The 15,083-nt window shown below is 43.2% G+C and overlaps 1 protein-coding gene across 1 annotated transcript in view; it reads right to left on the bottom strand.

Annotated features, from left to right (window-relative positions):
* LOC124605649 (angiopoietin-related protein 6-like) overlaps positions 1 to 15,083 on the bottom strand; it is a 941,284-nt gene that overhangs the window by 311,424 nt on the left and 614,777 nt on the right. The window contains exon 4 of the mRNA XM_047137517.1: positions 6,087 to 6,309. Within this exon, the coding sequence (XP_046993473.1) occupies positions 6,087 to 6,309 (223 nt within the window). The remainder of the gene's footprint in view (positions 1 to 6,086; positions 6,310 to 15,083) is intronic.

Here is a 15,083-nt window from a genome sequence, read left to right as displayed (position 1 = left end):
TGTCCATTTATGCTCAGAATTTTTAGTCCTGGAGAGGAATGTTTGATCTTCAGTGCACTGGTATTCTGAAATCTGTTTTTTGTCGCACTTGCTAAGCAGCAATATCTTCCAACCTTTCATTACATTCTTATTTCAGTGACTATTTAATGTCATTGTGATCACTGTTTCCCACTTCTACGTTGACGAAGTAGAAACGTTTGCTCCTGTGATGATCAAGAGATTACGACGTTACTTTCACGTGTTAGTTCTTTGATTAACTGCTCAAAGTAATTTTCACATAAGTCATTTAGAATAATTTTTAAGAATTCCCTTTTCCTATTACTCACTCTAATCAACTGAGCCGCGCGGGATTAACCGAGCGATCTTAGGCGCTACAGTCACTGAGTGTGCGGCTGGTCCCGCCGGAGGTCAGAGTCCTCCCTCGGGCATGGGTGTGTTTGTTAGTCCTTAGGATAATTTAGGTTAAGTTGTGTGTAAGCTTAGGGACTGATGACCTTAGCAGTTAAAACCCATAAGATTTCACACACACTTGAATATTTTTTTAATCACCTGAGCCTCACAACCAGGAAGTTGAAATCTCTTCCTAATAATATAGCATGACCAGGGAATTTACGTTGTAACCTAATGCAAAGGGTTCTGTCAAGTCTTCAACCATTATTGCTCCTGAGAGATGGAGGAAGAGCTGTCTACAAAAGCTTAGAAATACAAAACTTAAGAATTCTATGTCTGATTCATCTTAACACTTCTATTCACCAAAATTATTTCGTATTCCGAATGTGCACAAAATCACCAACTACCATCATATTACATTAAATCTCATCCACCACCGGCGCCCAGCTTATTTTTGCGATGCATGTACCAACCGAAATTTAACATTTCACTGCTGTTAACACAGATTTTCAGTCAATTGTCTCTAATGCAAAATGAGCATTATCACTTTTTATAAGTGAGACTAATCCAGGAAACCATCCATGGATGATTCTACAGTCAGCTAATACTATATTCACATTCTCTTTTACCGATATCTAATAAAGAATACCACTCTCTATAGTTATTGGGTTTGCTATTCTTCCCTCTCTGGAATCAAAATAGATTCATATCATAGCGTTGACGATGCTACAAGATCCATGTGAAGGTGTGGAGACGTGCTGTGGAGATGACGTTTCTTGTAATTTACTTGTAGTTGTTCTGTACAGAGCTGTGTGATTAGGTGCAGATGACCCAGGAGTGCAAGACTCGGCTTAGGACTGTATATTGTATGTTGTGTGAGGTAGAGTTTGTATATGTAATGAAGATGTGACATAATGGCACACAGTGTTTACCGGGATTATGATGTACAGCAGTGTTTTTAACATTGTTAACTAGGTTTACACTAAGGTATTGTGTATCTGAAGAAGAGATTTGATTGATTTTGGGAATAGATTTCTTTGACGTAAACCCTTGTGATATGAAAAGAATCAATGACAAGCCCATTAGTGGTACAGAAGCCAACAAGTCTGTGACAAGAGAGGTGACTCGTTGGAAGATAGACTGTTGAAAAAATTCTTCATTTAGCTGTTCATGGAGTGGGTGGTACATTTGTGGGGAGAGAGTTGAGTAGGTTGACAAGTTTTTATTTATTTTCTTAATCAGAAATAAGCGAGACTGTTGCAGTGGAGATCAAAGTGATTACTTCTTGTGTGACTTTTATGCTTTTAGAGATATTTTCATCAGAGCAATGAGCATAAAGTAAACTGTTATTATTGGGGTGTTCTACTGGAGACTTACATCGTTGCATTATTTCAGTCGAGTGAGAGAATAGTAAGTGGCTGAGAGTGTCGGCAGACAACGATGTTGGAGTTGTGATTAATTAATATCCATGATTCCTAGTTTAAAAGGAGTTTTCCAGCTACAATAAACAACTTCACAAGTACAGAAATGTAGGAGTTTGATCTGTAACTTAAAATGAAAGGTTTCATGTAACGACCATGGTGTAGGGAGAATGTATGCGTAGCGTGTTGCCTAAAATTTATGACAAAAAAATGTGGTATTTTTCCTTCACTGTAATTTAATTTTAAAAACAAAAAACTGTTTTAAAATACTTAAATGATAAATTATTTAAATGTTTTTAAAAGATACTGATTACATTACAAACTGCTCATTGTTTTTAAAAACGAATGCTGATGAAAATTTTCCTGCACCATGTTACGAGAAGATATGTTGGGAGAAGGAAAGTTATTTGATATTAAGAAGGTTGGTAACAGGGTTGAAAAGTTGGTATGTAGTAAAGTGTAGTGTGGACAGTACATGACAGAAGACGTGAATTTTCGAACATAAGCAACTAGGTTGGAAGGCAGGTCATGACTACGAAGGGGGAACAAGTAGAGTTGGATGGGAAAGGAGGAGGAAATCCTGACATGATGTTAGATCTGAAAGGTAAGATAAATGTCAGTGCGGACAACATTGTCTAAGGAGGAGGCTGTTGGAGTTTCTTTGGGAGAATCTGTAAAAGGTAGGTAGATCAGTGTACTGTCGGTAGTATGCCATGCTTGATAGCTAGCGGCTAACCATAGAGATGTTGGCGTAGAGTTTGAGAGACGAACAGAATGTATGGAGATATTTCATATGGATCAGCTACGAGGGGAATTTGATGGGTTGATGAAGTTACAAGTAGGGAGGAGGTGGTGAGGTAGGTAGGGAGAGAGGGAGGGAAGGAGGGAGGGAGGGAGGGAGCGAGAGAGGATGGAATGTCAGTGGAAGCGATAAGCTAGTTGTACAAGGGTCGCTCCATGAATGATGGCCCACAGCTTTTTTTTCGGAACATATTCATTTTTAAGAGCTAGAATTTGGTGACATCAGTCATCATTTCTTTTAGACCTACTATTTTCCAATATGGTCACCATTTCCTTCTACTGCGTTACGTCAGCGTTGTGTGAGAGCATATGTTCTCTGTTGATAAAAACTCTTTGCCTGTGCATGCAGCCAAGTTTTCACCACATTAATTAGGCTCTCATCATCTTACTAAAGCAAAGTACAGAAACCTTAAGTGGCCCGAACCAATGGAAGGCCAAGGGCGCCAGGTCTGGTCTTAGGGTTGATGAGGCATTGATGTTCATCTGAATAGGCGATGTGTTCCTGGCTCTGAGCGTTGCGTGTGTGCGTGAATTGTCGAGTTAGAGCAAGATTTCTTTGCATCCTTGTCAAGCCATACACGTTGGAACCGGTTCTTGTGTCTGGTCAGTGTCTACATTTATGCCTCTGAATTAATGATCCACCCTTTTCGGAATACAATGACAAGAATGACACCATCAATGTCCCAAAATGTTCTCATGACTTTGCCAGCCGAGGGCGCTGACTTGAATTTGTTCCTCTTCGATGATTGCGGTGGTGTCCCTCCAGTGACTCACTTCTTGTTTCTGGCTCAAAGTGATGTATCCAGGTATCGCCACCTATAACGCTCTGAGACAGATATGTCTCTATATTTGTCTTCAACCTGCTCTAACAACTTCGATGAAATGGCTTTTCTGTGAATCTTGTGGCTCCTTGTGAGCATTCGTGAAACGCTTCTTGAGCACTATTTGGAATATCAAAGTGTGTCAGTCATTACATACCCAGTTGCAGTGCTCACCGATAGCTGTAGAGCCAATTATAGAGTTGTTACGCGCGAGTCTGAACAAACAATGGTACATGCACGATCCACCACGGGGGGAGCAGTGGCTGGCAGGACATCCAAACATCGCCGATCATGTTGCTCAATTTCTGCACCACTTCTAGACGCTTTGACTCCCCCTGCCTGTCGTCCAGCGGTACTCCTATCAACTGCATCACTGCTATAAATTGCACAAAATCATTTGTGGATATTAGTCCACGATTCTTTCCTCACAACCAAGAATTCAATTACAGTACATTGCTTGTGTCGAGTCTCATGGTTAGACGCCACTTCGATGATTCGTTACGGCTCTGACACCTATCAGGAGACGCCACTTTGATGATTCACTACGGCTCTGAAACCTGTGAGGAATGTTCGAAACTTCGGACAAGTGCAGAAGAAACATTAAATTTGAAGCACGTAAAAGTACGTTTTCTTATACGAGGTTGATCTTAAAAGTAAGGTCTCCTATTTTTTTGCAAGTACATGGACCTGTTTATTTCTACAATGATTTACATCAGTTTACAGCTTGAAAATTTAGTTATTTTTCGACATAATCACCATTTCTGTCTATGCATTTTTGTAGACGCTGTGGCAGTTTCTCTGTGCCCATGTCATACCAGCGCGCCTCCATGCTGAAGAAGGATGCCAGCCACTGGTGTGATTGTTGCTTGGTCTCAGGTGTAAAGTGGTATGCCCAGGTTCCGTCACCCGTGACAATTGAGTCCAGAAAGTTGTCGTGTTCGGCTGCAAGGCGGTCACTGTCTCCTCAGAAACTGATGGTCTCTCGCTCCTTTGTTCGTCGTGAATTTCGGTCCGACCAGCTGCAAACTCTGTACACCACTTACAAACATTTTTGACATCCATGTATGACTCACCATACACTTCCGTCAATTGGCGATGGATTTGAATCGGCGCAGAGCCCTTTGCGTTCAAAAGCCAAATAACTGCGCGCAATTCGCACTTGGCGGTAACATCCAAGGGGAGCTCCACTCTCAACAGCTGTCAGTCCAAGACTGAGCACCTCAGCGCGGCGTGCGCAAGTTTACACGCAGCGCATGAAGCACTCTTCATAACAGTGTGACCAACTACCACAGAAACACAGTTCTGTACTAATAAAAAAAACAGGAGACCTTACTTTTGGGATTACCCTCGTATACAGAATGTTATACAAGGATGCGAACAGTCTTCGAGGGGTTGTCGAGGGCGTCGTGAAGAACAAATTGAGGATAGATACACTTGTTCGGAAAAGTCACCCAACCAAGCTACAGAGCGTCGAAGTTACAGGCGTCGGCCCCTGCCGCTAGGCTACCCGTCCTGCAGCAAAAGTGACGCTGTACGATGACAGACCGTTTGTTATCAGTTACCGCGACTTACTTCCACGATCGCCAGTGCAGAAAATGGAGCTGACTTCTGCATAGACAGGTCTTGCTGAATGAGATGCTCTGTTGTCTTCGTGGGTGACCGTTTCGGACATAGGTTTGCATCTGCAGTTTATTTTTCTCCTTTATACAGAAAAAAAACACTGAACATTTCAGAGGGTTGAAGGAGAAAAATGAACTGCGGATGGAAGCAGTTATCCACTGAGGCAACAAGGTTCAAATGGTTCAAATGGCTCTGAGCACTATGGGACTTAACATCTGTGGTCATCAGTCCCCTAGAACTTAGAACGACTTAAACCTAACTAACCTAAGGACATCACACACATCCATGCCCAAGGCAGGACTCGAACCTGCGGCCGTAGCAGTCGCGCGGTTCCGGACTGAGCACCTAGAACCGCTCGTCCACCGCGGCCGGCCATCTGAGGTCATCAGTCCCCTAGAAATAAGAACTGCTTAAACCTAACTAACGTAAGGACATGACACACATCCATGCCCAAGGCAGGATTCGAACCTGCGACCGTAGTGGTCGCGCGGTTCCAGACTGAAGCGCCTCGAATCGCTCGGCCACACCGGCCGGCAGGCAACAAGGCATCATACTCATAGAACACAAGGCTTCTCTACGCGCCAGCTAGCTATCTTCTCCACTGGTGATCGTGACAATCAGTCGCAATCACTGAACAACAAACAACTTTTCGAGACGTTCCGCCTATGATCCGTCAACGTACAAAGTTATGTCTGCTGCCGAAGGGGTGGCCTAGCAGCAGCCGCCAGAGCCTGTATCTTCGACGCTCTCTAAGTTATTTGTTCCTCACGACATCTTCTACCACCCCCTGAAGTTTCTAGGTATCGTTTGGTAACAGCCTGTATATTAGTGGCTGTAAAAAGTAATTGGAACATTAGTTATCAAATGAGCCATGTTGTTCGAGCATTAAAGGAAGAGAGCATGGGACTGGACACACGTATAATGTACGTGTTTGCAGGTTGGGACAATGTTTGGGAAAGAGGTGAAGTAGGCGTACGGTTTGTGGTATGTCATCCAGTGAGGTGGTCCTCGTGCGGTGGCTGCGGCCGCCTACCTTCCGCTCGATGAGCCGGAGCGTGCTGAGGACCCCCCTGGAGGCGAACTCGCCGAGCAGCGGCCCGGCGGCGCCGTGGTGGGTGCGGCGCTCCACGGCTCGCGTCAGCGCCATCAGCCGGCGGTCGGCCGAGTCGACGCGGCCCGACACGCGCTCCACCGCCGCCTCCAGGCCCTGCAGCTGCGACAGCCGCACGTCCAGCGTCTCCAGCCGCTCCTGGCCCCTGCCACACCACACACACCCTGCAGACCGGCTCACAGGCACGCGAGCGCTCAACACCGGTGCAACAGCAACCATTTCAACGTCACCGTGGTTATTTGTCTGAAATGACCCCACTCTCCTTCCGAACGCAGCCATGAACACCCAAACCAGCACCTACACCTACCTGTAAAACTCTGACGCGGAAAACATTTGAAGCACCTTAAGATAGGCAATTCAACCACATTCAGAAGGGATTATGTAAGTTTGGGTGCCTACCCTAAGGGGCTTGAAATATTTTCTGGGCCAGTTTTAGCTTCATACCATGTAACTCCTACCTCCATGAACCACGGACCTTGGTGTGGAGGCTTGCGTGCCTCAGCGATACACATGGCCGTAACGTAGGTGCAACCACAACGGAGGGGTATCTGTTGAGAGGCCAGACAAACGTGTGGTTCCTGAAGAGGGGCAGCAGCCTTTTCAGTAGTTGCAGGGGCAACAGTCTGGATGATTGACTGATCTGGCCTTGTAACACTAACCAAACCGGCCTTGCTATGCTGGTACTGCGAACGGCTGAAAGCAAGAGGAAACTACGGCCGCAATTCTTCCCGAGGGCATGCAGCTTTACCGTATGGTTAAATGATGATGGCGTCCTCTTGGGTAAAATATTCCGGAGGTAAAATAGTCCCCCATTCGGATCTCCGGGCGGGGACTACTCAAGAGGACGTCGTTATCAGGAGAAAGAAAGTTACATATAGTGGGAATTAGTGAAGTTCGGTGGCAGGAGGAACAAGACCTTTGGTCAGGTGAATACAGGGTTATAAATACAAAATCAAATAGGGGTAATGCACGAGTAGGTTTAATAATAAATAAAAAAATAGGACTGCGGGTAAAATACTACAACCAGCATAGCGGTTGGTTGGTTGGTTGGTTTGGGGAAGGAGACCAGACAGCGTGGTCATCGGTCTCATCGGATTAGGGAAGGATTGGGAAGGAAGTCGGCCGTCCCCTTTCAGAGAAACCATCCCGGCATTTGCCTGGAGTGATTTAGGGAAATCACAGAAAACCTAAATCAGGATGGCCGGACGCGGGATTGAACCGTCGTCCTCCCGAATGCGAGTCCAGTCAGCCAGCATAGCGAACGCATTATTGTCGCCAAGATATTCACGAAGCCCACGCCTACTACATTAAGTTTATATGCCAACTAGCTCTGCAGATGATGAAGTAATTGATGAAATGTATGATGAGATAAAAGAAATTATTGAGGTAGTGAAGGGAGACGAAAATTTAATAGTCATGGGTGACTGGAATTCCAGAGTAGGAAAAGGGAGAGAAGGAAACGTAGTAGGTGAATATGGATTGGGGGTAAGAAATGAAAGAGGAAGCAGTCTGGTAGAATTTTGTACAGAGCATAACTTAATCATAGCTAACACGTGGTTCCAGAATCATAAAAGAAGGTTGTATACATGGAAGAATCCTGGAGATAGACAGGTTTCAGATAGATTATATAATGATAAGACAGAGATTCAGGAACCAGGTTTTAAATTGTAAAACATTTCCAGGGGCAGATGTGGACTCTGACCACAATCTATTGGTTATGAACTTTAGATTAAAACTGAAGAAACTGTAAAAAGGTGGGAATTTAAGGAGATGGGACCTGGACAAACTGAAAGAACCACAGGTTGTAGAGAGCTTCAGTGAGAGCATTAGGGAACGATTGACAAGAATGGGGGAAAGAAATACAGTAGAAGAAGAATGGGCAGCTTTGAGAGACGAAATAGTGAAGACAGCAGAGGTTCAAGTAGGTAAAAAGACGAGGGCTAATAGAAAGCCTTGGGTAACAGAAGAGATATTGAATACGATTGATGAAAGGAGAAAATATAAAAATGCAGTAAATGAAGCAGGCAGAAAGGAATACAAACGTCTCAAAAATGAGATAGACAGGAAGTGCAAAATGGCTAAGCAGGGGTGGCTAGAGGACAAATGTAAGGACGTAGAGGCGCATATCACTAGGGGTAAGATAGATACTGCCTACAGGAAAATAAAAGAGACGTTTGGAGAAAGGAGAACCTCTTGCATGAATAACAAGAGCTCAGATGGAAACCCAGTTCTAAGCAAAGAAGAGAAAGCAGAAAGGTGGAAGGAGTATGTAGAGGGTCTATACAAGGGAGATGTTCTTCAGGACAATATTATAGAAATGGAAGAGAATGTAGATGAAGATGAAATGGGAGATATGATACTGTGTGAAGAGATTGACAGAGCAAGGAAAGACCTAAGTTGAAACAAGATCCCGGGAGTAGACAACATTCTATTAGAACTACTGACAGCCTTGGGAGAGCCAGGCCTAACAAAACTTTACCATCTGGTGAGCAAGATGTATGAGACAGGTGAAATACCCTCAGACATCAAGAAGAATATAATAATTCCAATCCCAAGTAAAGCAGGTGTTGACAGATGTGAAAATTACCGAACTGTCAGTTTAACAAGCCACGGCTGCAAAATACTAACACGAATTCTTTACAGGCGAATGGAAAATCTGGTAGAAGCCGACCTCGGGGAAGATCAGTTTGGATTCCGTAGAAATGCTGGAACACGTGAGGTAATACTGACCCCACGACTTACCGTAGAAGAAAGATTAAGGAAAGGCAAATCTACGTTTCTAGCATTTGTAGGCTTAGAGAAAGCTTTTGACAAAGTTGACTGGAATACACTCTCTTTCAAATTCTGAAGGAGGCATGGGTAAAATACATGGAGTGACAGGCTAGTTACAATTTGTACAGAAACTAGATGCAGTTATAAGAGTCGAGGGGCATGAAAGGGAAGCAGTGGTTAGGAAGGGAATGAGAGAGGGTTGTAGACTATCCCCCGATGTGATTCAATCTGCATATTGTAAATAAACAAAAGAAAAATTCGGCGTACGAATTAAAATCCATGGAGAAGAAATACAAACTTTGAGGTTCACCGATGATATTGTAATTCTGTCAGAGACAACAAGGAACCCGGAACAGCAGCTGAACGGAATGGACAGTGTCTTGAAAGGAGGATATAAGATGAACATCAACGAAAGCAAAACGAGGATAATGGAATGTAGTCGAATTAAATCGGGTGATTCTGAGAGTATTAGATTAGGAAATGAGACGCTTAAAGTAGTAAATGGGTTTTGCTATTTGGCGAGCAAAATAACTGATGATGGTCGAAGTAGAGAGGATATAAAATGCGGACTGGAAATGGCAAGGAAAGTGTTTCTGAAGAGAAATTTGTTAACATCGAGTATAGACTTAAGTGTCAAGAAGTCGTTTTTGAAAGTATTTGTATGGGGTGTGGCCATGTGTGGAAGTGAAACGTGGACGATAAATAGTTTAGACAAGAAGAGAATAGAAGCTTCCGAAATGTGGTGCTACAGAGGAATGCTGAAGATTAGATGGGTAGATCACATAACTAATGAGGAGATATTGAATAGAATTGGGGAGAAGAGGAATTTGTGGCACAACTTGACTAGAAGAAGGGATCGGTTGGTAGGACATGTTCTGAGACATCAAGGTATCACCAATTTAGTATCGGAGGGCGGCGTGGATGGTAAAAATCGTAGAGGAAGACCAAGAGATGAATACACTAAGCAGATTCGGAAGGATGTAGGTTGCAGTAGGTACTGGGAGATGAAGAAGCGTGCACAGGATAGAGTAGCATGGAGAGCTGCATCAAAGCAGTCTCTGGACTAATGACCACAACAGCAACACCATGTAACTACTCAGTTTCCTTTACAATCACTCAGTGCCGCGCGCGATTAGCCGAGCGGTTTAGGGCGCTGCAGTCATGGACTGTGCGGCTGATCCCGACGGAGGTTCGAGTGCTCCCTCGGGCATGGGTGTGTGTGTGTTTGTGCTTAGGTTAATTTAGGGTAATTAGTGTGTAAGCTTAGGGACTGATGATCTTAGTAGTTAAGTCCCATAAGATTTCACACATGTTTGAACATTTTTTTTCGATCACTCAGTAACTGAAAATCTGCCATTTTACCTCCAAAAAACCTGTGAGTGTGTATTGTATTCTGGAATCTTCTTCAAACTCTACAGTTCCAATGAATTATGTCTGCATTACGCATTCTTTCTTCCAAGTCATCCATAATTTGTCACCAAACACAACACCAACTCACGCATCTTCGATTTCAGGAGTGTTCCGTCCTCTCCCCATACCCACATATCGTTTAACTGCTGATATGCCCAAGTCACCACATCGTGTACATCACCTCCATCACACTACAGACACAAACTTCCCATCCCTCTCAATCCTACCCTCCAAATTTCTCAATGATCCAGCACTCTATCGACACCGCCGTCCTATCCCTCCATCCAACCCTCCAGAAATCTCAGCGATCCTACACACTGTTACCATATTTATGACCCAGTGTCTATGTGTTGGTGGGAGGCTCAGTGGCACCTTGGGTGCGACCATCGTTTACTTCCTTCTGGCCACGACAAGCTGAAGAAGTAGCCTTCTAAGGTTTGGAGTATGACGTTTCCCATTGACACATGGATTTTTCTTACGTAGCAAGGAGTTCCCTGTGTGGAACACAGCTGTCGATACGATACATTTTAAATGAGGGCGGATCTGGATCTCCCGGAGGAGCTGTCTTCTATTTTAACTAATAATGAGGTGGTTCCTGTTTAAAATTTTGTGTCATGTCAGGGTTTCTTGTCAAAATACTCGGTGTGAGATACGTGTCGCAGAGTGACTCGGTCACTAATTATTTCTAAGCAGTCACCCACCTACAGTCACCTGATTCCTCTCTAACTAGTATTGTATCCTTGATTTTACCTAATAATTCTGCTGTATTTCGTCTGACGTTTATGGTTGGTCTTTTACAAATCTCGCTACGTTAGGTTTGTATTTTCAATACTGGTGTGGGGATACAGCTGCATTTACAATTCTATGTTCCCTTTGTTTTACAGGGTTTCTACGTCCTCGTCTGTATTTATTTCAAGAAAGGGCGCTGATGACCCCTCAGCGTTATTCAATCTGTATACTGCGCAAGCAGTAAAGGAAACCAAAGAGGTAACCGGAAAGTAAATTAAACTTCAGAGAGGAGAAATTAGAACTTTGAGGTTTGCTGCTGATATTGTAGTTCTGTCAGATTCGTCAAAGCACTTGGAGGTGCACTCGAACGGACTGGATAATGACTTGAAAAGAGGTTATTTGCTCAACAGAGAAAAAATGTAAAAAAAAAAACAGATAATGGAGTGTGTCGCATTAAAGTATGCACTCCTGAAAGAATTAGATTAGGTGAGGAGACATTCAATCACAATAGTAGGTTAGTATTGTTGTTTGGAAAAATAACTGTCGATGGCTGATAAGACAGGACATAAAATGCAGACTGGTGGGCAATAAACGATTCAGACAAGAAGTTTAATTGAAGCTTCTGTAGTGTGAATGCTTAAGACTAAATGAGTGTATTGGACGACTAATGAGAGGTGAAGAATCGAAATAGGGAGAAAAGAAATTAGTGGCACAATTCGACTAAAACACAGGACCCACCCGTTGGTGGAACGCATTTTGAGATCACGATTCCTGAGGGTAGTGTAGGAACTGAAAATCATTATAGGGATACCGAGGCGTGTCTAGAGCAAATGGGTTTAAGTGGATATAGGTTTCAGTAGACACATAGAGGCAGAAGAATTTTGCACAGGGTAGACGAGTGCTGTGATTTTCGAACTAAAGAGCATAAAACACAACCACAACGTAGGCTGGACGTCGGACTGTTGACAACGTGTCTCCCATGAATATGTCAAGCTGTTAATGAGTAAGATATTGGTGCAGCTATGCAATTGTTTCTGAAGATGTCAGTCAAGAAATATTTTTTTGGTGCAATGGATGGTGTCCAGCAAAATTTCAATAGAATACTGAGGGAATACGTTTCCAGCGATTTGGGGTTTCCTCTGAGAAAGACAAAAATTTGCCAACCCCCCCACACACACACATATGAATACATTTTCTCTCTCTCTTTTAGTTTATTTTACGTCAGTCTCCTGACGGGTTTTCTACAGCCCGCCACGAATTCCTCTCCTGTGCAACGTCTTCATCTCAGAGTATCATTTGCAAACTATGTACTCATTTATCTGTTATATGTATTCCAATCTCGTTTTCCTTTAGAGTTACATGTCTTATCATCCTGCTCCTTCCTCTTGTCAGTGTTCCCTATATGTTCCTTTCTTCGACGGATCTACAAAGGACCACCTCATTCCTTATCTTTTCACTGCTTCTAATTTTCGACTTTTTTTTTTTTTTTTTTTTTTTTTTTTTAAGTACTACATCTCAAATGCTTGTATTCTCTTCTGTTATAGTTTTCCCACAGTCCATGATTCTTGTTTTTTTTTTTTTTTTTTTTTGCTTTTTGTGTCCTCCTTGCTTCGTATACGTTATTGTACAACGTTATTTGCTTCCAAAGAAGCGGAATTCCTTCATTTCGCCTATTTCGTGATCCTTAATTTTGGTGTTAACTTTCTCTCGATTCTCATCTCTGCTACATCTCATTACCTTCGCCTTTATTCGGTGTGTGTGTGTGTGTGTGTGTGTGTGTGTGTGTGTGTGTGTGTGTGTTGGGGCTTATGGGCGCTCAACGTCGAGGTCGTCAGCGCCCTGACACATATTAAAGGGAACGAATGTGGACAGACCTAATAAAATTGAAGCACACACGCAAAGAAAGCAGGAAAAGAAGGAAAATGCTACATAAGAAAGTAGAACGTAAGGAAAGGGAAAACGTAGCAACAAGAATGCCACAGTAAATTGTCATTGGCTGGTCACTTACATAAAATATGGGCGAGCTTGTCACACAGTGAGCAAATTAAAATCCTCTCCCTAAAATCTTTGTAAAAACATTTGACATGCACAGGACTTTAAAACTTTAACCACATTCGTCCGAGTGTTGCCTAAACGAGATGGCAGGGCCGCCGGCAAGTCAGCCGCGACCCGCTGGTCAGAAAATAAAACGCAATCCAATAAAACGTGGCGCACAGTGACCTGGACGCCACAAGCACCACACATTGGAGGGTCCTCCCGCCGGAGCAGAAAGCCGTGCGTCATAGGGCTGTGGCCTATCCGAAGCCGAGAATCTCGTCCCGTCGACGGGACTGAAAGGAAGTACACCACACACGCGTTGTGGGCTTGACTATACGGAGCTTATTGTCAGTCACTTCCGGCCACTCATTCTCCCACCGACGCATGACTCGTGAGCTCAACAGCGAGGTGAGTGCCTTTCTTCGGTTCACTCTCCTCTCCGCTGTATATTGAAATACACGAATCGTATTGCATCAAGCAATAGAGTCTATGAAATGCGGAAAGGTGTCAAGACATTAAGTTCGTTTGAATCCAAGACAATAAAGATGGTGGAAATTTAATAACTATTATAACAAAGACCTAATATGGAATATCAGTAGTAACATTTATTTAGCATGCACTCTCAGGTTGTTGAATACATGCGTATTTTTGTATTTGATGCATTTAATATTCTTGGATTGACACCGAATATAATAATTACAGTAAGTTTAAGTATTCTGACTACGTTCCCACTGTTGAGTATGTTCCCTCCAAAACCCATTCTGTAAATCGTTCTATACAGGGTATCCAAGAGGAATGTTCGGTAATCAAGGATGTAGAAAGAACGATCATTCGAAGCAAAAAAGTCTAGCAAACATAGTCTCCAAAAAGGCATACCAAATGTTCAAATGTGCGTGAATTCCTAAGGGACCAAACTGCTGAAGTCATCGGTCCCTAGACTTACACACTGATTTAAACTAACTTAAACCACCTTATGCTAAGAACAACACACACACCAATGCCCGAGTGAGGACTCGAACCTCCAGCGGGAGGTGCCGCTCAATCCGTGACATGGCGCCCAAACCGCGCGGCCACTACGCGAAGCTAAATACACCCACCATTAGAGCTATGAGAACTATATCTTCGACATTGTGAAACCAATCTCAACGCTGTAAGCTCTTTGCTTTCCGTATTTTGAAGGAGGTACTATTGACCAGAACATGAAAAAAATGGTCTAGTAAACATTGATTCTAAAATGTACAGCCGGCCGGAGTGGCCGAGCGGTTCTAGGCTCTACAGCCTGGAACCGCGCGACTGCTACGGTCGCAGGTTCGAATCCTGCCTTGGGCATGGATGTGTGTGATGTCCTTAGGTTAGTTAGGTTTAAGTAGTTCTAAGTTATAGGGGACTGATGACCTTAGAACTTAAGTCCCATAGTACTCAGAGCCATTTGAACCATTAAAATGTATACCTTGCGAATTATGAGCACATGTTCAATGGAAGAGATATGTATCACTTCAGCAAATGCGAAAAAGAGCTCCTCGATCTTAAGAAATACATTTTCGAGCCTATGCTTGCCACATTTTTTGCTTCGAATGATCGCTGCCTAAATAATGATATTCCGCCGAGACATATAGTATAATATCTCCAAATATAGCTAGACTAAGATCCTTCATTTAGTCTGTATCGTGGTTTCCTGGCTTTATTTTGAAACGTTCTGTGCTTGTCACTTAGAAACCAAGCTGTACTGTAATGTGAATTAACTAGGATTTATGACAGAACTGCACACACTGAATGATTTGTATCCAAAGGAGAACTCACTAACAAACGCAAAAACTCCTTATTTAAAACGCGAAGAAGAAATCGGAAAAACAGGCTTTAAGAAGAGAGCATTCACATGAAGACGTTATACGAAGGCGACAAACGAAATTCTGGCATTCAGTTCCGACTTTGTCGTTATTTTGCGGTAGAGAGCCGTACATCATTTAACAA

The sequence above is a fragment of the Schistocerca americana genome, chromosome 1 (assembly GCF_021461395.2).
Source record: "Schistocerca americana isolate TAMUIC-IGC-003095 chromosome 1, iqSchAmer2.1, whole genome shotgun sequence".
In the NCBI taxonomy this organism is placed as follows: domain Eukaryota; kingdom Metazoa; phylum Arthropoda; class Insecta; order Orthoptera; family Acrididae; genus Schistocerca; species Schistocerca americana.
Note: the sequence above shows the minus strand (reverse complement) of the source record. Positions and strands in the feature narration are given on the sequence as shown.